At 42.4% G+C, this 23,058-nt stretch overlaps 1 protein-coding gene across 1 annotated transcript in view; it reads left to right on the forward strand.

Annotated features, from left to right (window-relative positions):
* The window catches only part of TMIE (transmembrane inner ear), a 33,548-nt gene extending 11,034 nt beyond the window's left edge, over window positions 1-22,514 (forward strand). Inside the window, exons 2-4 of the mRNA XM_082046447.1 lie at window positions 1,587-1,704; window positions 16,362-16,511; window positions 21,226-22,514. Of these exons, the coding sequence (XP_081902573.1) occupies window positions 1,587-1,704; window positions 16,362-16,511; window positions 21,226-21,587 (630 nt within the window). The 3' untranslated portion in view covers window positions 21,588-22,514. The remainder of the gene's footprint in view (window positions 1-1,586; window positions 1,705-16,361; window positions 16,512-21,225) is intronic.
* Window positions 22,515-23,058: the final 544 nt, after the last annotated feature.

A 23,058-nucleotide genomic window follows, 5' to 3' on the forward strand; every position in this document is an offset into this window, starting at 1 on the left:
GCTTTCTGACATAAGCTTTAGAGGGTTAAAACAACATGACTGAATCCCCAGTACTTAAATGCAACCCAAATACCCGTCTCACATTCAGCTTTGCTGTTGTGACAGCATTCTCATACACTGCATGAGAATTACTACCTGCACATTGCATTACCCTTCAAGGGTCCACCAACTCCTCATTCCCCAGTGACAATGAGGTTTAAATCTCATGTCCTTTCTCATCTTATAGGCGAGCTCCAATATCTGTCCCTGTATCAAATCCACGTGGCATTTCCCTTAAAATATCTCAAGGCAGAAGTAGGAAAAGAACAATGTTTCTCTGCTACCAGTGGGGAAACTGAGGCACTGGGTGCTCATACAATAAGAGGTGGACAGTGCAAGGTGTAGATCACAGAATCACAGAATGGACTGAGTTGGAAAAGACCTCAGAGATCATCAAGTCCAAGCCTTGGTCCAACTCCAGTCCATTGACTAGATCATGGCACTAAGTGCCATGTCCAATCTCAGTTTAACAACCTCCAGGGCCGGTGAGTCCAGCACCTCCCTGGGCAGCCATTCCAATGCCTGACCACTCTCTCTGCAAAGAATTGCTTTCTCATCTCCAGCCTCAATTTCCCCTGGCATAGTTGAAGCCCATGCCCCCTCGTCCTATTGCTGACTGCCTGGGAGAAGAGACCAATCCCCACCTGGCTAGAACTGCCCTTCAGGTAGTTCTAGAGAGTGATGAGCTCACCTCTAAGCCTCCTCTTCTCCAGACTAAACAAGCCCAGCTCCCTCAGCCTTTCCCCATAGGTCTTGTGCTCAAGTCCCTTCACCAGTCTTGCTACTCTTCTCTGGACCTGCTCCAGCACTTCAATCTCTTTCCTGAGCTGAGGGGCCCAGAACTGAACACAATACTCCAGGTGTGGCCTCACACCCAAATTTATTTCCCAAATTTATATCATACATACAGGTAGTAAGGCAACTGCTGTGACATTTCTATGAAGTTTAGTGCCATCTGAGATTGTCCTACAGTGTCTGACATGAGTACAGGAGCTGGCACATAGGACACTGTGCCCTGCTGGGTGAGCAGGTGGACGATACTCCACAGCACCTCAGAAAAGGCTAGATGTCTTTATTTAGGCTTGAATCTTACTCCCACTCACATTTTTTAAACTAAGGAGCCAAGAAACAACATCGTAGAGCTGCAGGTTACTCAAGTTTTGGAGTCCTCCTCTCCTCCAGACGGGCAATCCCTGTCTGAAAGGTGGGTTATGACAACATCAGAGGGCAGACATTCAGAGTCTGGACACGAGCCCACACAGAGGTACATGTCTGGAGGAGCTACACAGAAGGACAACTAGAAACAATCATAGAATCATGGAATAGTTTGGGTTGGAAGGGACCTTCAAAATGGCAAAAGCTTTAGATACAAACTCTTTATTGAAGTCTCTGTTCCTCAAAGATTTCCAAATTGTTGGGGAGCCAGTAAACTGGGTTCTACCATCTCCTGCGCTATTGGCATCTTTCTGACTGTTTTAGGGACCTTTGCAAATCTTAAACCACATTTCTCTCTTCTTTTTTCTTTTCTTCTCCTCCCTTTTTTGCAGGCCACCACAGAACCCCCGAAAAAGAAACCGGACCCTGTCACTTCGGAGACGGTGGTGATCTGGGGGCTGCGCCTCTGGCAGGTGATTGGTATCTTTGCCATCTTTGTCCTGGCAGTCAGTAAGTTCGTAATTCTCTGCCTTGCACCAATCACAGCACCACCCCAAGTAGGACCTATTCCTGGAGGACTGCAGACCAAAGGGCCTTGGAGGTTGCAAGCTGAAGGTCTTTGGTCTCTGGCATCACAAAGCTACACACTGAGGGGTTTCTGCAGCAGGTAGAGGCAGATGGGGTCTTTGAAGGGACCAGAGGTGGGCCACCGTAACTTCATCTTGTAACATACTGATCATAGAATGTCCTGATTTGGAAGGGACCCACAAGGATCAAGCCCAACTCCTGTCCCTGCATATGACAACCTTAAAATTCACACCATGTATCTGATGACGTTGTCTCATCTCTTCTTGAACACTGTCAGGCTTGGGGCCATGACATCTCCCTGGGGAGTCTGTTCCAGTGTCCAGCACCCTCTGGGTGAAGAACCTTTTCCCAATGCCCAACCTGAACCTCCCCTGGCACATCTTCCTGCCATTCCCTCAGGTCTTATCATTGTTGGCCAGACAGAAGAGCTCAGTGTCTGCCCCTCATCCTCTCCTTGTGAGGAAGATGTAGACCATGATGAGAGATCAACAGGTCCTAGCTGGTGGCATTCCAGAGCAGAAGAGAGACTATAGGGCTGTACCATAGCTGGGAATGTTTTCAGCTACAGTTACTACATTCAGGCCCAAATGTGTGTTATAGCTGTGGTCCGTATGTGACCTCTTGTAGTGCTGTCCCACACGCTGATAAACCTGAAGAGGACTTTGGTCAGAGCCAGGTCTGCCATTAAGGTCCCTAACTCTCATTCTGGGTGCCAAAACTCTCACTTCATTTAATAGAGCTTTCAGGACTCAAAAGAACCCCTCATTTTTTTGGACCCAGGCACTAGGAAGCCACTGTCTCAGAGCTGGTGTCTGCAGTGGGATGGGACCAGATACTCTCCCAACTAACTTGGAGGATCTGCCTGGGTATGGCCAGTTCCCCATTTGAATGTTTTCATCCAGCTTCATCCCCTTGCATCTCGCTCTCTGGGAACAGTATGTAAGGAGCTTCACTGTGCATTGCAAACTGCCATCAAGATCTTCCTTATGAGAATATTATTTAGGACATGGTCATAAACCTATCAAAATTTAAAGGAAGGATCTTCTGCTCGTTCCTTGAGCCAGGTATAACTTCATTAAAAAATAGATCAGTTTGAGATGAGTCGAACTTGATAAATCTATTTCTTTCCCATCTTCTTGTTACTCTCTAGACTTTTGCAAAATGTTTAACTAACTCATGTTTTTTTCAGCAAATGAAGTTACACTAGCCTATCTACACTTCCCTTGAGCCTCATCTTTTGTTAGGGACAGAGCCTGTCCCCATTCCCTGAAGATAAATACCATCAACTCAGAGAGCACCTGAAATCCTTACCCACACCAGGAAGGACATCATCCAGCCACATGGACTTAGATTCATCTAAATCTCCTAGGCATTTTCTATCACTCTCTTCTCATTCTGGCTTATGGCCCTAATTGCTTGTTAAAATTAATTTCATGGGTGAAGCAACGAAGCATTTTAAAGTGACTAAAGGGATGCCTTGAGTGCCTTAGCTTTCTGCATCACTTCTGCTGTTACTCCTCATAAGTGATGAACACGCTCAAAAACAGAGTCCACATGCAAGCTCTTGGTGAGGAAAAGCCACAGGTGATGCCAACCTAGACCTACAAAGCAGATGCTGTTTAGGAGAACACGGGTTTGCTGGGCCAGGTCTAAAAAATACAGTATTGCAGAAAAGAGTTTTCTAGTGCTGCCTGTTATTTTTTAATTTGCTGGCAAACCCACATCTAGATATCACCCTAATTGAATCAAAGAGCACAGCAGCCTATGTGGGGTTGATTCCTCCCATATCTGCAGAGACAAGTCACTTGTTGGTGCCACAGCTGTGGGTCACCCATATCAGTCTTTCCCTAATCCTCTTCCTGTTGTGTTCCCGTGTTTAAACCAGACATTCACATTGGCAAACCAAGCACAAGCATTTTCTTCTGTTTTCTTGTCCCCTCATTGCCTTTTTCTGGTCAAACACCACACCCTACACCCAAAGTCTGAGGGATAACTACTCCTACCACTTGCCTGCCCTCAATGAAGCTCATGCTAATTCATCACATTCCACAACACCCTTTGCAAACAATCACAAGAAGCTCCACAGAGCTAAGTAAATATGGCCAAGTTTTTAACCCCAGTGACTCCTGTGAAATAGGCATCAAAATTAACAGCAGGATCTTTAGAATGCAAGTAGACTGGTGAAAAGGTTTAATTATTCTTTTTGGTTCGCGTGGCATCAAATTGTAAGGAAATTTTCACCCAGTAGATCTGATTGTTTTGCTGTTTGCTAGAAATTGTCTCCGGCATTAGCGGGTTATTTAGGGTTAGAAGAATGGAAAGTTTGCTATGTTGGCAAAACAACATATCAGATGGTGCACTGCTTGAAGGAAAGAAACCACAGGGTTTTTTTGTTACCTAAAAATATCAGTAGCAAGAAGTAAAATCTGTTTACTTGTCTAGCAACAGCCTAGAAAGGAAATATATTACAGAAAACAACACACAACAAAGTTACTGCCTAAGTATTGAAATTGCTGAAAGCAGTGGGTGATGAGAAATTAAATACTTTTAAAGATCTGTATTTGGACAAGCAAACAAATAGGTTATGTGCAAATAGATAAAGTAACATCTGCTTTAAGCTTCAAACACACACAGGTAGTTCAATAAAATCAGACCGTTATGTCAGCCTGCTACAGATATATATTACTGGAGGAGTAGGAAAGTATTTGCTAGGAGATCACAAGGTTCTGGCTTGCTGAGTCTCAGAGTAATAAATACATTCAGTGCATCACAACATATGGTAGAGTCAGTTTATAGCTCTATTGCTCTGTTAGTCTTTTTGTTTGAAGAATCTTTCTTTTAATGAGCAGAGGGGATGTGAGAGCAACCATAACAACTCAGTCAGCTTTATGAAAACAGTAATTATTTGGTGAAGACAGCAACCATTAACCAAGTCTGTGATCCAAGTCAAAACAAGGCAGGTTCAAACTTAATGGCATTAGGATAACAGAATCATACAGTCAGTTCTCACCAATTTCTCGTATCTTGCTCCAGCAACATCCTCCTCCTCCTCCTCCACTTCGCAATCCCCAAAGCATTGATGGTTCCCCAGCTTTACCAGCAAAGCTTTAACTCTCAGGAGCAGAGGGTTTTCTGTGAGTGACCTCTTGGAGGCTGCCTTGGTATCAGTCCAGAAAATCAGGCAACATTGTACTTTTCTAATGGGATAAGAGCTGGAGAAGAGCTTTAGTGTGGCTTCCTTTTCCTGGTTCCAGGAGCACCTTCCCAATCAGAACAAGAGGGTCACACAACCTTCTAACAGCACCAACCCTCAGCACAAGAAGACAGAAGAGCATCCTTCCCAGAGCTTCTCAGGGCCTGCACATGATTTCATTAGCTTACCATCTCACCTTGTTATCAGGGCTTTAAGGGTGTGTCTACTTTGTCATGTCAATTCAGGTGAGGGGAGGAACTGAGATGCTTCTAAATTTAGTGCCCCCAGCTACTTCACTGTGGAGCACTTGAGATTTTAATTTTCCTTTCAGCCAAAATGGAAAAAGAAGATAATTGCTCCAGAAATGTATAGTCCCAGATATGCCTGATAATTGTTAAGGGCAGCCACAGGACCAAACTAGAGCATCCTATCTAAAATACAGCTGGTATGGATGGCAGATCCTCTTGCCTCCTCCACCCCGCAAACCTGCTTCTTTTGAGTGACATAGTTTGCAAATATAAATATGATTTGTGTGGTTTCCAACTCGCAATTTTAGCAACTTCCACAAGATGGCACCATCACATAATAAAAGGCAGAAAAAATGGTCAAATCCAAACCACTTAAATTCCCTTACTTAATGAAAAAAATTAAAACCCCTACATAAAGGCATCTTATTTGTCAACACATGGTGTCTAAGAACATCTCTCTGCCAGACCCATCCATTTATTTTTCCTTTGTTTCTGCTCTGTGATATGGCACAAGAGAAATGAAACTTTGGGGGGTAAATCAGCTCACAGTAGAGAATATAACTTAGTAGCACATGCAGAGCACCGCATAACTGCATCATTACACAATTCTTATTCATTCACTGAAATATCAGGAACATCAAATCTTTTTGCTACAATGGGAGAAGGCACATGAGAACTCATTTTTAAAGCAAATACAACCGCTACAGGGAAAAATCTGCAAAGAAAGGGAGGAAAAATCAAGTTTCTCCAGTACAATGCAGAGTAGCTCAACTCACTGTTGCTCCTCTGCCCCCCAAATTTTAACTCACTTGGTTAAAAGAAACCTTCCTTGCTAGGTATTTGAATCAGGTAGAGCAAGGCAGGCCATTAGTCTGGCAAGTGTCCTGACAGTGGCCCCAGAAATCCTTATCAGGGCTGCCTCAGCAGCTGGGATAATTCAGCTGCTCTGGGTTGCTCCTCCAGTGCTGGTTGATGAGAAAAGAGACCCCTTGCAGGCAGGAGCAAAGATAACAGTTCCATCTGTCTCTCTCCCTTGGAGAGACTTCGATGAGACAACAACAAAGAACTGATATGAGATGAAGTGTCAGGAGGATTTTATTCTTTCAGGAGCACTGCTATCTGTTGTTTTGTTGTGTTTTTTTTTTGTTCTGTCACCTTGATAGGATGGGATTGAGTCATACCCTTGGAAACTTGCACAGCCTGTTTCATCCACAAAGCCTGAGGACTTTGCAAACTGTGGAGTAGAGGATGGTCCTGATCCATCCCTGGGAAAGCCAGGAACTGGCCCAAGGCTTGCCCAGTGTGCTCTCCATTGAGTCACCCTTTCCTTCGGCATCAAAACCACCAACAACATTTTTTAAGAATCTCTGTGGGCTGTTCATTTTCCTCTCTATTACTTTGGTTTCGAGATCTGCTGGTTTCCTTGTTTACCCAGGTCTGTTGACAGCAGCCCACCGAGGAGGATGCAGACAGCACCTCTTGGAGTAATGCCCCGCTGATTTCTGCAGGGACAATCCAACAACTGGGCCTGGATTCAGGGAAAAATGCCTGGACATCCCTGCTGGTAAATCTCTCTGGAGCAAAAGGCATGAGCAGAGGGGAGAGGGCATGAAGAGAGTGAGAGTATTAGGGACAGTGCTGTGAACAGGAAAAAATGTCTCTCAGCTCCTACCCAGAGTCCTGACAGAATCACAGGATGGTTGGGGTTGGAAATGACCTCTGGAGATCATCCAGTCCAACCCACCTGCTAAAGCAGGTTCACCAGAGCAGATCACACAGTGTCACATCCAGGTGGGTTTGAATGTCTCCAGAGAAGGAGACTCCACAACCTCTCTGGGCAGCCTGGTCCAGGCTCTGGCACCTCAAAGGAAAGAAGTTGCTCCTCATATTCAGATGGAAACTCCTATGCTTCAGTCTGTGCCCATTGCCCCTCATCCTTCTGTATCCTACCAGATTGATGTAGAAAGTCAACCAGATGTATTTGAGGGACCATAGGCAGGGAGGGACCCCGTTCCTTATCATTCTGCATTGAATCTCTACTCGAATGGAGAAAGTGAAGGAGAAGGTAGGATGGAACAGGAGCAGGAGGTTCCCATGTGGGGTGGGGTTGCAACAATGCTGTTACTGGATCCCACTGCAGTGTTCCAGGCAGACGCTCATGCCTTGAATTCAACTAAAACTGAAGGCCAAGCTGGCTTTGAATGGTACCCAGTTATAATTCCAGGAGACTGCTGAGCTGCCTAAGCTGGTGGTGGACTTTAGACCTCGTGCCCATGAGTGGCAGACCTTTAATTCCTTGGTATTATTCAGTGCTGGCGTTTTAGTAAAACCAGAACAGCTCTGGGGCCATGGAAACAAGTTTGCTCACTGCATGTCCCCACACGTAGTCCACACCAGGCCTAGTACTACTGGAAATAGGGCTTACCTGCATGAGAAGTGACAAAGCAGTGTGCTAAAGCAGAGACTGATTTCAAAAGCAGGAGATTCAGTTCCAACCTCTTTTTCCCTGTTTTTGTGTCCTCCTGCAAGACCTACCAGAGATGCTTTCCCATTCTCACCCATGCCAGTCAAAGAGTAACATGTATCCCCAGACATGAGCATCTCCTGAAATATAACCAGGGACACGAAAGCTTGAAGAAGCTGGTCTATTGTCAGGAGGGATGCTTGGGAGTCATGAATACAAAGCTTTTGCTTATCTGCCTGTGTAAACTGTGAGTCTTTCCCCTGAACAAGTTTCAAGAGAAGTATAAAATAGTGTGAGAATACAAGGGGGGCTCACACTGAACAAACGTGTTCCCGGGAATCAAATAGGAATCAAATATTATTTAGCAAAAAACAAAGCTGTTAAACATCTCAAATTGAATTAACTGGCTGCAGCTTAATTTGAATTGTTAGAGGTTTTATTTACCAAATTGCTGTGGGTGTTATAATATAAATGGCAGGCAAAAGATTTACCCTATTAAATAGCCATTACTTTTTGGATGGCAAAACTACCCAGATGTTTTCCTTAATGTGCAGAATTTCCAGTGTGGCACAGATAATTTAGGCTGGCTCAGGGGTGCTTCACATGGTGTTTTCTGACAGAGTCTTTGGCATCTACTATATTTTTAAACACTACATCACCAGCAGCCCAGCAAATGAGAAACACTCATCAGGATGCACAGAATACTACATATTACATACAGAGGTGGATGAAAGGGGAGGGGTACTGTCCTGTACCATAGAAAACATCGCTTTGGACAAGGTATGGTTCTTACATGGTGAAAATAGGTCTAGCCCCTCTTTTGCTCTCAGCCCAAGTTCTCACATGGAACATTTCCTTCTGTTTTAGAGATGTTTTGCACATGTGTGCTCACAAAATAACCCAAGCTCCCAAGCTTATTGGCACCAACATGTGTAGCTCAAGCTGAGCACAGAACGGGGTGCTTAGGAGGAAGTTCAGTGTTGTTCTTTTACAAAAGAAGGGTTTTTTTTAAAAGTATTCCTATTTAATAAGTAGCAGATGTTCTTTATTGCTGTTTATTTTCATATCAAACTATGCTGTTCTTGTTTTGTACTATATCATCTTAAACTTCGATTGTTGTGCATGTTCACAGACACACACCTCCCCAAGGCAGCTACAAAATTAGTTGTTGTGATCCTTATCAGCTAAAAGCACTGAGATGCCATTTTCTGAGGCTGGCTTCTCTGAAATGTGGCGGCCATCGGGTGACATTGAGGGGGCTGTGTCTGGAGGCTGCAAGAGGAAGGACTGGGGTGTTGGACAATGGTGGGGTTCCAGAACATCACCTCTGTGTGGGTTTTCCCACCAGCTGGAAACTTAACCTACTTCTCCATTCTTCCTCCCACTGAGTGACCATTAATACTCAAGGCAATGGGGCGATGGAGACTTGTGCACAGGTGGACTCTGTCACCAGAGATGGTGACTGTGAGGAGCAGCTGCATTGTAGGGCACAGTGTACAAGATACTGGTGTTCTTGACGTCCGCTCGGGACAAGTATCATAGAATACTTTGAGTTGGAAGAGATCTTCAAAGCTCACCCAGTGCCACCCCTGCCATGAGCAGGGACATCTTCAGCAGCTCAGGTTGCTCAGAGCCCCATCCAGCCTGGCCTAGAATGTCTCCACGGTTGGTTCATCCATCACCTTTCTGGCCAACCTGAGCCAGGGTCTCACCACTCTCAGCATCAAAAATTTCTTCTTCACATCTGGCCTAGATCCAAATATGCTTTTTTGAACTTCCCAAGTCACAAGATTAGCTGTGGGTGTTGAAATCCTGGGGTTTGTTGCTATCTCTAGTTTAACAGTAAAAACAAGCTCAACTTATAGACTATTTTTTTAATAAATGCCCGACAAGAGGTATTTTTCCTTATTATGGAACAATCATCCTTAGATCTTGCCTCACCCAGCTTAAGCTTTGGCTCCTCCTTGTGACAGCTCCTCTCCTTGCATGGAGGTGATGGAGAGGCTTCAATCCCAAATCTCTCACCCGCTGGGATGGTAAATGCCACCCCTGCTCCCCATTTTTAAGGTGGAATGGTGGGGAAAGAATGTTAGAGAGCTCCACCATGGCCTGAAGAGCTATTCCACCAGGCATAAAAGACCCCAAGAACAATATACGAAGCATAGTTGGAAGGAAAAATCACTAACAGAGAATCCGTCTTGTTTTAACCCAAACCAGGATAATCAGGAGCTTTTTTTTTTTAATTAAGTCTTGTGTTAATGAATAGCTCAGATTGCCAGCCAGAACATCTAACATGGACTTTGTCACTGTGATTCATCTTACTTATCTGGAGACACCTTTCAGGTCAGATATCTAGAGTGACAAGATGAGAGAACAAGTGGGAATAACTAACCTGTTTGCTTTAGATGTCTACCTAAGGATGAGATGACCTGTGTCCTCAGGTGCCCTGGCTACGCTCTCTGGGTCTACACGGGTGCTTCAGGGAGCTCCCAGTGACTACATGCTTTTATTTTTCATCCCACACAACGTATCCTAGCTCAGAAATCTAACTTCACTCTGATCAAAATTTCCTAAGGAAACACTTGCTCTAGAAAGAGGTCCAACCCGAACCCCTATTTTTCACTGGTGAGCTCAGAATAAATACACAGTCCTTGCTGTTAAAGCTGTCCTCCTTCCCAGTAGACAGGATAATAATAATAATGATGATAATAATAATAAAGGTAGAAGGAACAATGCCGGGAGTTGGCTGAATGCATCCAAACAAAATGCAGTGAATGCAGGTGAAAACAAGGATCTATGATTGCGAGAAAGGAATATAGACCTTATCTACAGAATAAACAAACATGCAGCAACTAAATGATAATTTGTAAAATTTAGTAACTATCATCAGAGCAAAGCAATCAGTTAAGCAACACAGTTCATGGTAATGCTGCAGCAAGGAGTTATTTGAATGTTTTAGTTTGGGTTATGGAGATAAAGGAAGGTTTGTTGACCTTTGCATGCTGCCCTAATGAGATGTTAGCACTTATGTATGAAAACAAGTGCTAAAAAAACCAAAGACTTGCAGGAAAGAAGAAAAAGCCAACATATTCTCACCTTTGTTCAATGCCTGGAGAAAGGTCTTCAAACCAGAGTCTCACTGAATGCACTTTGCTTAGCTTATTGGAAAGAAGATTAAAAGGCCCCTTAATTGCAGCATTAAAGGACCCCAGGAAAAAATAAATAGCATCAAAGGTCTTTTTAGTATAGCACATAGAGGAAAGAGCAGACTCTGGAAATTAAAACCAGGTCAATTCAAATAAGAATTTGAAAAATAAATGTGTCAGGGATAGTGATTAAACATTGCCACACTCTCCATCCCTTAACAGCTCTCCCCAGGGTAAGGTGGGATTCAATCCAACCCAAGTTATTTCACTCAGACAGTAATTAAATATAGTAACCTGTGATATGCAAAGAGGTCAGACCCCCATTTCCAGACACCAGGAAAATATCAGGTGTAAAGGCGTAGTTAGCCCTGATGGCTGAGCAAATGAAGCAGCCCTGACCCATTGCAGTTCTTTCAGCATATCCTCAGGGCATTTTACAAAGGTGGATGTATTTAAAAAATTGCTTTGCTTGAAGTCATATTGGCACAACTACTGGGACTACAATCTAGATCTCCTCATTCTTTGGCTCTTATTTTGCTTGCTAGGAAATTAGCACATTAATTCAAGCACTAGATTTTCCTTGAAGCAACAGCCATAGAGAGGGATAAAATACAAGGCTGAGAAGGATTTTGAGACTGACATCTAATCCATCTCCAACCCAGACCTTAAATCTGACATTTTTACCATCTCTCTGCTTTCCAGCAGAAGGCAGAACCCTCATCCCAAGCCTGAGCCACAAGGAGGATGCAGCTACATGCTCTGTGGATGGTTGCACAACCTTTAGAGGGAAAAATCTCCTTCTGGAGCCCAGCTCATGAACCTCTTCTGGGGAACTAGAGAACAGCAGTAGCTTTGCTAGAAGCAGTGACATCTTTAAATGAGGTGGCTCAGGCACCAGCATCATCTCAGCACCTGAGCACTCAGGGTGGACCAGTCATATAAACAGCCACCCAACTACTAACTAATTTTCTTAAGACTTTAGTAGCCCTCACTGATCATCGCATTATCACAATTAGCTACTTATTGACACTACTGTCAGTAGCTTGAACAGACAAATTATGCTACATCTTTCCTTAAAACATCATTGGAGTTGTGGAGTAAGCAACTCTCCAGGCTTCTCAAAGAGCATTTGAACACAAGTGTTGCAGTTAACTTGCCATTGAACACATCTGCATTAATTGCTTGCATTATTAACAGTGGAACGGCTGCCTAATTAACTCAGAGCAGCACAGGCCACTTTGCTAAATGTTAATTAAATGCTTCATTGGCAGACTGTATATTTTCAGCTTCAAAGGGAACAAACCTGCTGTGTTTTGCAGCCCATTTCCATTCAATTTATAAAGCTGTTCAGTTCTCAATCGTGGCTCTGCTAAAATATTACATCAAGCAGTCTCTGGAGAAGATATTTCATTTAAATCCTTCCCAGCTCTTGGAAGAACCAAGTTGTTTCTTTCTATCTTTGTTTTGGTTTGAAATTTACTGCCAGCTAAACTAGAAGCAACTCTGTTCCTGTTGATGAGCTAAATTCACTTAAGTGAAAAGAAAAAGGAGACCATGAACAGGGTAACTTGGCCACATGGATATTAAGTTTAAGCCAACAGAGTCCCTTTCACGGTCTTTTGCATTTGTTCCTAGCTTGCTTCAATTATGAAACAAAATATTTTAGTTTAAGCCAGTGGGAGTAAACACACAGCCCTGATTGGGTCACAGCCATCTAATTGTTTGTGGTGGAAATTATGTGTTTAACATTTGCTGTTACTGTACTTCAAATGATGGGGGTTTTGAGCCATTTCTCAGCTCCTCCAGCCTTAATAGTGTGGGATATGAATATTAAGTAGATGTTGCCCACTATAAAAGTAATTAAAACATGCCAAAAATCCATAAGGGAACAAGCCTTGGAGTTTCTTATTATTTCCGAAGTCAAGGTTTTATTTAATGCATGCTGAAGAATGAAAATATACCACTTGCAGTACTTCTTTTATCATCATGAATAGCAAAACGTTTACTCCTTTTAAATACCTATTTCATAAAGACCACCACGTATTCGTTTCCTTCTTGAAAAATTGCATTTCACATGATCAGCCTGGCAGAAGCAATGAAAAATGATTTGATATGTTGTCAGCTTGAATCTCCAGTGTGGAAAGAGAACACCGTGTGCAGGATCAGACTTGACTTTTAAATTTAGAGCAGAAATGTTCCTTCAGAATAGGTGACTGAATTCAACCATGTATGTCAGGTAACTGAAAAGGAAAAGAAAAATATGTGAGAAAATGATTTTTAGAAACCAAACAGCAAAGCAATCCAGAGCATGTTATTGAAAAAGGAAAAGTTTGTGTTTTATCTGTGCAGTTATTGGAAGATGCTTATTGTCACAGAATCACAAGGCTGTATATTACTAATACCAAAAAACTGAGAAAATGGAGAGTATTGAAAATTACTCCACTACATTTTGTTGCACAGGATGTTTCTTTTCTACCTTACATAGTTTGAGAGCAAAGAAACTGTGAATAATGTCACCGTTTCAAACCTTTGTGCTGGATATTTTCATGGACCTAATGGGACGCTGTTACATTTCACAGAGATTGATTTAAACTCACTGTAGCATCAAGATGCATTTTAGAAGCCTTCTCAAGAATTAAAATGAAAGCTGAAATCCCGAAAAGGAGACCCCCCCAGCATTAAAAAGAGACTAAATATTGTTTGATAGCAGTGTGATTAAAGTTTTCACCTGGGAAATAAGAGAATTGGTGAATATTTAATATAAACCAGTCATTCAAAGCATGAAGTCAGGTCATCTACCTGCCAAAAGAAAAGCATAATAACAAATTTTCAAGTTACATCCAAGCTAACTGGTCACCCAAGTACTTCATCCTGTGGATCCAGAATCAAAAGTGATCAAGTAACTAGTGATAGGATGAGAGGAAACGGCCTCAAGTTGCACCAGGGGAGGTTGAGGTTGGATCTTGGGAACAATTTCTACCCCAAAGGGCTGTGGGGCATTGGAACAGGCTGCCCAGGGCAGTGCTGGAGTCACCATCCATGGAGGGCTGGACAGACGGACATGAGGTTCTCAGGGATATGGTTTAGTGCCAGGGGTGGGGTAATGGATGGACTCTATGATCTTGAGGGTCTCTTCCAACCAAAATGATTCTATGGTTCTATGACCCAGCTGTGTGCTTTCCAGATGTGGTACATTCCTCCCCTGCCAGCTGCCAACGATATGCTGCCAGTAATGCCATGCGGGTACCTTGCTTTCCTTTTGTAAGACAACTAAAAGCTCAGTTACCCTCAGCTTGTTGCTGACCCTCATGGAAGAGCAAGGTTAACAGTGTTTTTATTGCCTCCCCAGTTACAGGTTATTACAATTTCATGGTGTTTTAGGCAATTCACTTCAGCTTCAGGCATCTCATCTTGTTGTGACATTTAGGTGGCCCTGTGTGTGATTCCACTACAGCATCTCAGCAGAGAAGTGTTTAAGGGAACTGTTATTTTTGACTTCAAAATTAAGCAAAGGGATAGAGGAACTGCCACGCTTTGCTTGGTAACTTTACACCCATTTCAAAACACCGAAAAAGTTGGTTTACTACTTTGCTTTTCTCTTTCGTTATACAGAGGTCACTCAGAGCTTGTTCCTGGTCAGTTTGATCCCTCTTAGGAGGTCCTGGACAGACACAGGACAAACTTTTAGGGATTAAAAGGTACACCAGCAAATGGTCTACGTGTTTGTGTTGTGAAGGCTTTCTGCAGAGTGGTTTTGCTCCTGGTGAATGAGAGATGCTCATACTTGGAACCCAACATGCAGATTATTTCTTTCATTTCCTTGGAATAGTCTCGAAGATCTGATACTTTGTGCATGGTGATATAAAGCCAGAGAAGATTACCCAACTTTTGAAGTGTATGCAAAGTTGGGCATTTGCTCGTTTCTCACAGCGGTGATGCAGCATGGGGAAATTCTGGTTAAAATATGAGACAGAGCATGTGAACCTGATCATACCACTTCTTTCCAAGCACAAGGCTCTGCCCACCTGTAGAACCCATTTCCAGAAGGCATAAACGAGATTAAGAACTTCAGTAGGTGGAAACTTTATCTTTTATTTAGAATGTAAGAATCCCTCAAACAGTTTTACAGATGCCCACAAAAAAAGCAATTCAAAAGTTCATAGAGCCCCTGAGATCTCATGCTTCTTGACGTGTTTATAACCTATGTGGGAAACTAACTTTATGATTGCTCATTTCTCAGTTTCATTGATCTTTTCCTTGAAATTGCTGCTTTGTTATTGTCAGAAGAGGTACATGGATGAACCAATGATCTGCTCAAGGTTATGAAGTCTAGGAAACCAGCCAAGAGTGATTTCATTAAAATGAATTGTCTGAATCATCACTAGATTTGCAGATCAAAATTCTGAAGTAACCTATAGGTTTAAACATGAAGAGAAAATATAACATACTAAAAGTAAAAATATCATCTGCATCCCAAAGCATGTAAAGAAGCCTAGCTCATGGAACATGATGGGGAGATTTAGGAGATCTGAGTTCTTGGCCCGCCCTAGATTTGGATGAAAGTCAATTCAGGCATATATTGAGCTCTTGTTCTAGATCTATTATGAAGGGTATGGAGTGTTTTCATGCCAAACTCCTCTTTCAGCTGAAGGTCCATAGCCCCAGTATCTACCTACAACAAAAATGAATGGCTAAGTCATGTCGTTAGGAACCGTTAGCAATAACAAACTGTTGAAAGGTGAGAGTACATCTGAATGGCTGCTGCCGTTTCCAAAGAGATAGTGAATTCTATTGTTTATAGTCGGATGCTCAGAAACACTGGTGGCATACATGGCTTAGAATCATAGAATCATTTCAGTTGGAAAAGACTGTCAGGATCATCAAGTGTGTCACAACCTAAATCTAGCACTAATCATGCCCCTGAGAACCTGGTCTAAATGCCTTTTAAACCCCTCCAGGGATGGTGACTCCACCACTGCCCTGGGCAGCCTGTTCCAATGCCTGACAGCCCTTTCCATTTAGAATTTGTTTCCAAGATCCAATCTAAACCTCTCCTGGCACAACTTGAGGCCATTTCCTCTTGTACTATCACTTGTTACTTGGTAGAAGAGACCAATGCCCTCCATGCTCCAACCTCCTTTCAGTTAGTTATAGAAAGTGAGAAGGTCTCCCCTCAGCCTCCTTTTCTCCAGGCTACAGAACCCCAGCTGCTTCTCATAAGACTTGTGCTTTAATGCAATGGTTTACCTTGTTTTTGGTGGGAAGGAAATGCTCAGTCCTTCACCACAGCTCAGTTGAAGACTGGTGGTTCTTTATTTTCAGATAATTCAATTGCTTTGGATTGTTTGACTGTATCCCTCAGGCAGGTACTTCCACTGATGTAAATGTCTACAGGTTCCCACTGGAGGAAACTCCTCTGAAATTAATTTTTCTTCCTGCTCTCTCCCCACTGCAAATAGACAAACCTGTACTAGACAGACATCTACTGGGTAAACTGAGTACTCTTGCTTCCTTCTTTCTTTTCCCAGTTATCACACTGTGCTGTATTTTCAAGTGCCGGATTCCCCGGACAAAGAAAGAGATCGAGGCACGGTATGCCCAACGGCAAGCAGCCAAGAACTATGCAGACAAACTGGAGACGGTGCCACCACTCAACGAGCTGACAGAGATCCCTGGAGGTATTTCCCATGCCCACACCTACACATAAGACCCATCTCTTCTTTTGGGGTTGATTTCTGTATGCATGAATGCAAGGGCTAGGTTGACCCTTAGTGCAAATCAGTGTGGCTTCTTGGGCACAACCAATATTAGAACAGGTTGCCCAGAGAAGCAGTAGATGCTCCATCCTTGGAAACATTCAGGGTCAGGCTGGACAAGGTTCTAAGCAACCTGATCTGGGTGAAGATGTCCTTGCTCACTGGTGGGGGTATTAGACTAGATGACCTTTGAAGGTCTATTCCAACCCAAACTATTCTATGATTCTATGATTAAGATATCGCCATGACTTGGTAAACCCCTCCCACCAACCTGCAGTATTTGTGGCAGCAGACACAGTCATTTAGATGAAAGGGACAGTTTCTCCACTGGTACAAGTCAGGGTCATTCCTTTAAAGTTAATGTTTACAATTTCCAGAAAGGGAAATTTCACTTTAAGAGCCAGTTCCTAGGTTGGGGAATGTGAGTAGGAAGAAAAAGAGTTATTAGAATTTCACATTACCCATGGAAGGCTTACCCTATCTGAAAGGCCAAGAGTATCTCTGTCACTGGTCTCCTCTCCTCTCACTCATCTTTCCTGATTCTGTACCCTAGGCTCTACTGAAACTCTCCTAACTCTCTCTGGTCATGTTCAGTCCAGACCTCTCAACTCCCTGCCTGTGGTGAAAGAAGAAGATGAAATGACCCTGCAAGGAAATTAGGGGACCGCCTTCCTGTCTGTCTGTCTATGGCTTCTCTTTTCTGATGGGATCCATCATACTTTGGACTCTCTGATTCTCAGTTCCTTTTCTGCATTTGACTTCTCTTTTCTCAATACTTTTTGAATTATTTTTTTCCTTCTTTCCTGTGTCTCTGCAAGCCCTGTGGTCTCTGGCTTCTTAGAAACTGGGAGTTTATTTGACTCAAAATGTGATGCCTCAGTCCATGAAATTGGTGAAAGAGGCAGATAATACAATTGTAGACATTTAGTCCTACACCAGCAAAATATACAACTAAATGCTTAATAGTAGGAACTTGTACATACCTCAGTATTTCAGAGGTGTTCAGACCCCTCACTATGCCTATATTGTAAACTGAGGATGGGCAGAACATTCTCTGAAGCTGAACACGATTGGAATGAGTAAGCCCTTGTCCTTCAAGTTAAATTCTGTTCTTCTAAAGTCAAAGGTCATCCAAAGACCTCGTTAATGCACTCTAACATGTGTGAGCAATCATACATGGAAGTGCTTAGTATTATATCCTTCAATTTCCTGCCCAAATGACCAAATTCTGACTCTGTAAGGACCAGCTATTATCAGTAGATCCCAGAGGGTGTAAAGGCTCATGCCTGTAGATAAAGTCAAATTCATGCATATGTTGCTGCATGCTCTTTCTACAAAGCTGTTACTTCTGCAAAAGCAATTAATTGAGGAGGAGAATAGCCAGAAGAGACAGAAGGGATATTTGGGGAGTGGAATGGCTATTTTACCCCAGAATGTTAATTGGTTGTGACCTCCTATAAACAGCCTTCACATCTCACAAATATGTTCTCCATCCAAAGGCTGGTGTAGATGTGATCAGACCATGGAAATTGTTACAGCATAAACTTAATAAATTACCACAACAAAGGAATTTACAGGATGTCAGCTGCACCATAAAGACTACCTAACCTTTTATCCAGTTAAATGTATAAGTTGAGTAGCTGAACACCCTTTGACCTTTTGAGAATTCCAGAATTATTGTCCTGGCATGGTGCAGGGTAGGAGGCTGGTGGATAATGTGCTGCTGAGTGGCTGTTGATATCTGGTAATGGCTCTTGAACACATGTTCTCTGAAGCTCTTAGTCCTGTGGGACTGGGCTGTTGTAAATATGCCCAAGTTGCCCCAAAGGAATTGGTACTGGGGTGGGACTCATCTATCCACAAGTACGTTATCCACATCTATGGAGAAGTCTGCATCAGCACTAGTTGTCTAGATTTTATCTCTTCACTGTGGTGGAAAATAAAAAGGATGCAAGACTTTATCCCTTTAACATGATGGAAAATAAAAACTATGTGATTCCTTTCACAGTAGGGGAGATGTTAAAGTGGAAGAGGTAAATTGTGCCTTAAAAATGCCTGTATGTCTCTAGTCCTGGGGACCCAAAAGGAACGACTCATCTGTCAGCACATCAGCTATCTGTGATCACACCCACTTGTTTGGTCTCCTTCTGAGGTTAATGTACCTCCTGTCCCCAGAAAAGTTTCACTATGTGATTTAGGCATTACGACGGAAAGTATGAAAACCTTTGGGCTTCATCTCTGTATTATTATTTTCATTTGTACAGAGTGTGATGCTCTGCCACGTCGCCCCACTGACATTTGGCAACCCACCTTGATTTATGCAGTCATGAAATATAATATATGTATTTGTCAACTGTTTATATGCTTATATTGTGACAACGCCTGGTAGACCCAGCCAAAGCCAGAGAGATGACTTGAGTGATTTAAATTGCTGAGTGGCCATTAAATGCTTTAAAGATTTCTGTAAGTGTCAAATACTATTAATCATTAATATATTACAATGCTTAAATACTCTTATTTCTTGGCACTATTTTTACCCTACTTCACATTTACTATGATGGAATATTCTAACTGCCAAATGGCTCTCCATACACTTTTTTGAGTGTTGTATATAGCAAGCTCTTTTATTGGACATAAATAAAACGGACTTCAAGGGTTCAGCATATAAAATGTTTTATACAAATTGATTCATTTGTGCTCTGTCTCCCAGTCTGTGGGAGAAGTACAAGCAGGACTTGGCATTTGCTCTGGGTGAAGATGTCCTGTCTGAGTTCACGGCCTGGGAGATCTTCAAGTATTTTGTTCTGGGGCTGCTCCAGCTGACTTTTTTGGGAGTTCACCTGATTTCCACCATATTTGTCCAGGAAACAGGCAACGTGGTGATTATTATTATTATTATTATTATTAGTCCTTTTTTTAAAAAAATAAATATATATGAAATGTCAGTAATTCCTCTGTGGTCTTAACAAATAGTCTGTATTGTTCCACTCCCATTTGTAGACACAAATGAATTGTCAGTTCCCTGGGTCAAAGGATGATATTTTATTTTACTGTGCATGCTGAAGGAATATTTTAGGTAAACATAACAAATTCAGGTTTGATTTGTACCTGTAACACATTGCTGGAATTTGAAAGTGACACTGCAGACATCCATAGCAATGGGAGATTTGGGGCTGCTTAAACAGATTGGAGTTCAATGGCTCCAGGTAATGATTGAGACATGTCACCAGAAGCCTTTACTAAATTGTCTCCTAAGCCAGTTCACTGTCATCTTTCCTTAGCCTGTGATGAACATGAAATAATTTGACTTAACCTAGATGCCAGCTGAAGAAAGTGAAGCAGTGACCAATCATCCTCCATTTGCTGAGATCACTCCCAGCTACATCTTGGCTGATTTTAATTACGAAATTGTGTTAACATGGGTATCTATTTGCTTATTTGAGTCCTATATTGGGGATTTTCAGAGAAGGAAGTCATGGGAGACAACACATTTTTACATGTTTTTACAAAAGGTTATATTCTGCTGGTCTTGAGCAAAGGAAAACCTTTCCATAAGAAATACATGAACTATGATCTGTGTGTAAGTGTCAAGTTGCAGCTTGAGATGAGATTTTAGTGGATCAAGCTCTGACTTCAGAAATACTTTTGGGTTAATGAACCACTTATAGAAGAAGAAAAAAACTATGGATGAGGAAAAGTTTTCTGCTACCAAATGCTACAAGTCTACAGAACCTGTGTGATACTTATGTCTTCTCACCTGAAATGTGGGCACTGACTCCAAGATATTCCTAAAAATACTCCATAAGTAAAGATATAACCTTCTTATAAATAATATAGCTTGTGTGTTAAAACATAGCAAAACAGGACTAACTGTGCACTAGAGTTAATTGCTATGTGCCCATGTTATGTTGCTGCCATTAATTATAGTGGTACAGGTAGGAAGCCAGTCCCATGGTGACTGGATGTGGACAGGACATAAGCTAAGCCTTCTTGGTAGTCCTGTGCCAAGCAAGCCATCTTCTGCTTGTCTGCCTCTGTAAGATCCCCAGCAGAATCCCTACAGTCCACTCTCAGCTGCAGGAGACATATCCCACACAAGAAAATGAATTAGAAGGGCCAACCAACCAAAAAACAAAACAAAATAAAACCTCAAAAAACACAAAAACCCAACCAACCGAACGAATAAACCAACCAAATCCATACAAACAAAAAAACCAAAAACCAAACCCAAGACAGGTCTGTACTGAATTGAGTGAGAGATGTTTCTGCTTCTTCTTGTGGAAGGAGACAACTGCACATGGAAAGTTATTATTGGGAAATGTTTATGATTATAATAATTCTAGTGATAATAATGTTCACGGATCAGTTCATACCAACAGGAGCCATTTTCTCCAATAGATCCACAACTCAGCTCATGAAATTACTAGTTCTGTTTTTTCCCATTTGTCTATCTTCTCAAAACAAAGACATGAAAAACTGGTAGTCAGTGAGGACAGCTGTATGGAGAAAGCTCCAGTAGAAGTATTTTTCCTTTGCCCAAGATTTGTGGCAAGGAGTAGGAGTGTTGCCTTCTTTTTGGTTAATGTTGGCTCAAGTTAACTCCTTTCTTGTTTTCTTTTTCCGTCCTCGCATACAGCTCAGGTGGCAGAAGAAAAAAAAGAAGAGGTTCCCACTGTATCTGGAAAAGTGGACAAGGCTCAGGCTAAGAAAGATGGATCCAAAGGCTCCAAGAAGAAGGACGGTGAAAAGGACCAGAAAGAAGACTCCAAGAAAGAAGGGAAGGATGGGGCCAAAAAGAAAGAAGGAGGAAAGGGAGAAAAGGGAGAAAAAGGAGAAAAGGGAGAAAAGGGAGAAAAGGGGGGAAAAGACTCTACTGACAAGAAACAAGGTGGTGGGAAGAAAGGTGAAAAAGAAGGTGAAGCAGTAAAATCAGGAGGAAGCACCAAAGCTAATGGCAAGGCTGGTGGGAATGCCAAAGCCCCAGCAAAGAAGAAGTGACCTTGCTAAAAGAAAGTGCGGGCAGTTTTTCGAGGAGGGCACTGTCAAATTGCTGTGGGTAGAGCGCTGGGGGCAGATGGGACATGCTGTCCTCACCTACTCAGGCTGTTGAGTGCCACTGGATGTATGGATTTATTACCTTTTGAAGACCAAGTCACTGTATTTTTGTCCACCAAAGGAAAACCTGGCCATTTGGCTAAACATGTATAAATAAAATGCACCATGCAGGGCTATATGGTAACAGCTACCAGAACTGAACTGCAACCTGGAGTGAGAACCAGGACTTTGGATAAGCATGAAAATGCAGAGATATGAAGATCTAAACTAATGGGAGGACGTGATTCATTTAAAATTTATTCTTCTTGAGGACCTTAAGGAGTTTGATAAATATTTACTAGCCTTCATTTCCTCCCAGTTAGGATTTGCACACGGATAATTTTGGGGATTAAGTAAATTCTGGATTTGAAACCCAAATAATGGAGTTTTCTATGTTAAAGCTCATGTATCTTCTGAAAGGTGGCTTGAACACATGGGAGAAAGCTTTCTTTCCTTTTCAGATGCCTCTTTCTCTGGACTGCTGAAGGAAATACAAAGAACTGCATATCTCCCAGAAGGTTTATCCACTTTTTCCTCTTCTTCTGCTGAGAGACACATAAATCAAGCTGGAGGAGGATGTGCACAGAATAAAGAACAGGCGGATTGCCTCTGTGCTACCGTAGGCAGTAACTGTCCTCAGTTCACCATCCCTACAGGAAAGGCAGGATGACAAGAGCCCACTGGGACGAAGGAGATGTGAAGATGCTCAGCATGTTGTCGCAAAAAATCAGGGTCTCAGTGGTGGAGAACTTAATGAGTTCACATCTTCGCTCTCTCCCTTAGCAGTTTTGAAATCAGGGATTTTGCTACACTTTTATGTGGCTGCTGTTTCTCTCACCTCCTGGAAAATTTTAAATAAGTGTAACAGGATAAATAAGAGTAGTTTTATCAGGAGCAGCTTTTCTCCTGGTGTGTTTTGTGAAAATCTCATCAGTTTACACCTAAAGATTAACAGCCATGAGGTATTCAGCTAAAAAGCTAATGGGAGATAGTTTGCAAGCTATTGTGATGACTAAAGCTCTAACCATTGTCTTTGCTGAAAACACCGTCTTTGAGTATATACACTGGCGTGGCTTTGTCTGCTCCATGGGGAAAGGAGGGAGTTATCTCCAGTAGTTTGTTCACCTCAGGCCCTATGAATTAAATTAATATTAACATAACTGCTTTCTATCCAGCTTGTAGTTTCAATGCAGACAGACAGCTGATCTGTCACTACAAAGACATTTCTCATTTGTCTCACCTTTCCTTTCCTCTCTCTCCTCTCCTACCCATCCCATCCTGGTAAAAATGAACCAGCAAAATGAAGAGCATGTTGTGCAGTGTTAATGAGGTCACTCCACTGATAAAAGGCCCCAAAACATGAGGAGCAAGGAAC

Source organism: Streptopelia decaocto, assembly GCF_964273445.1.
Source record: "Streptopelia decaocto genome assembly, chromosome: 2".
Lineage (NCBI taxonomy): Eukaryota > Metazoa > Chordata > Aves > Columbiformes > Columbidae > Streptopelia > Streptopelia decaocto.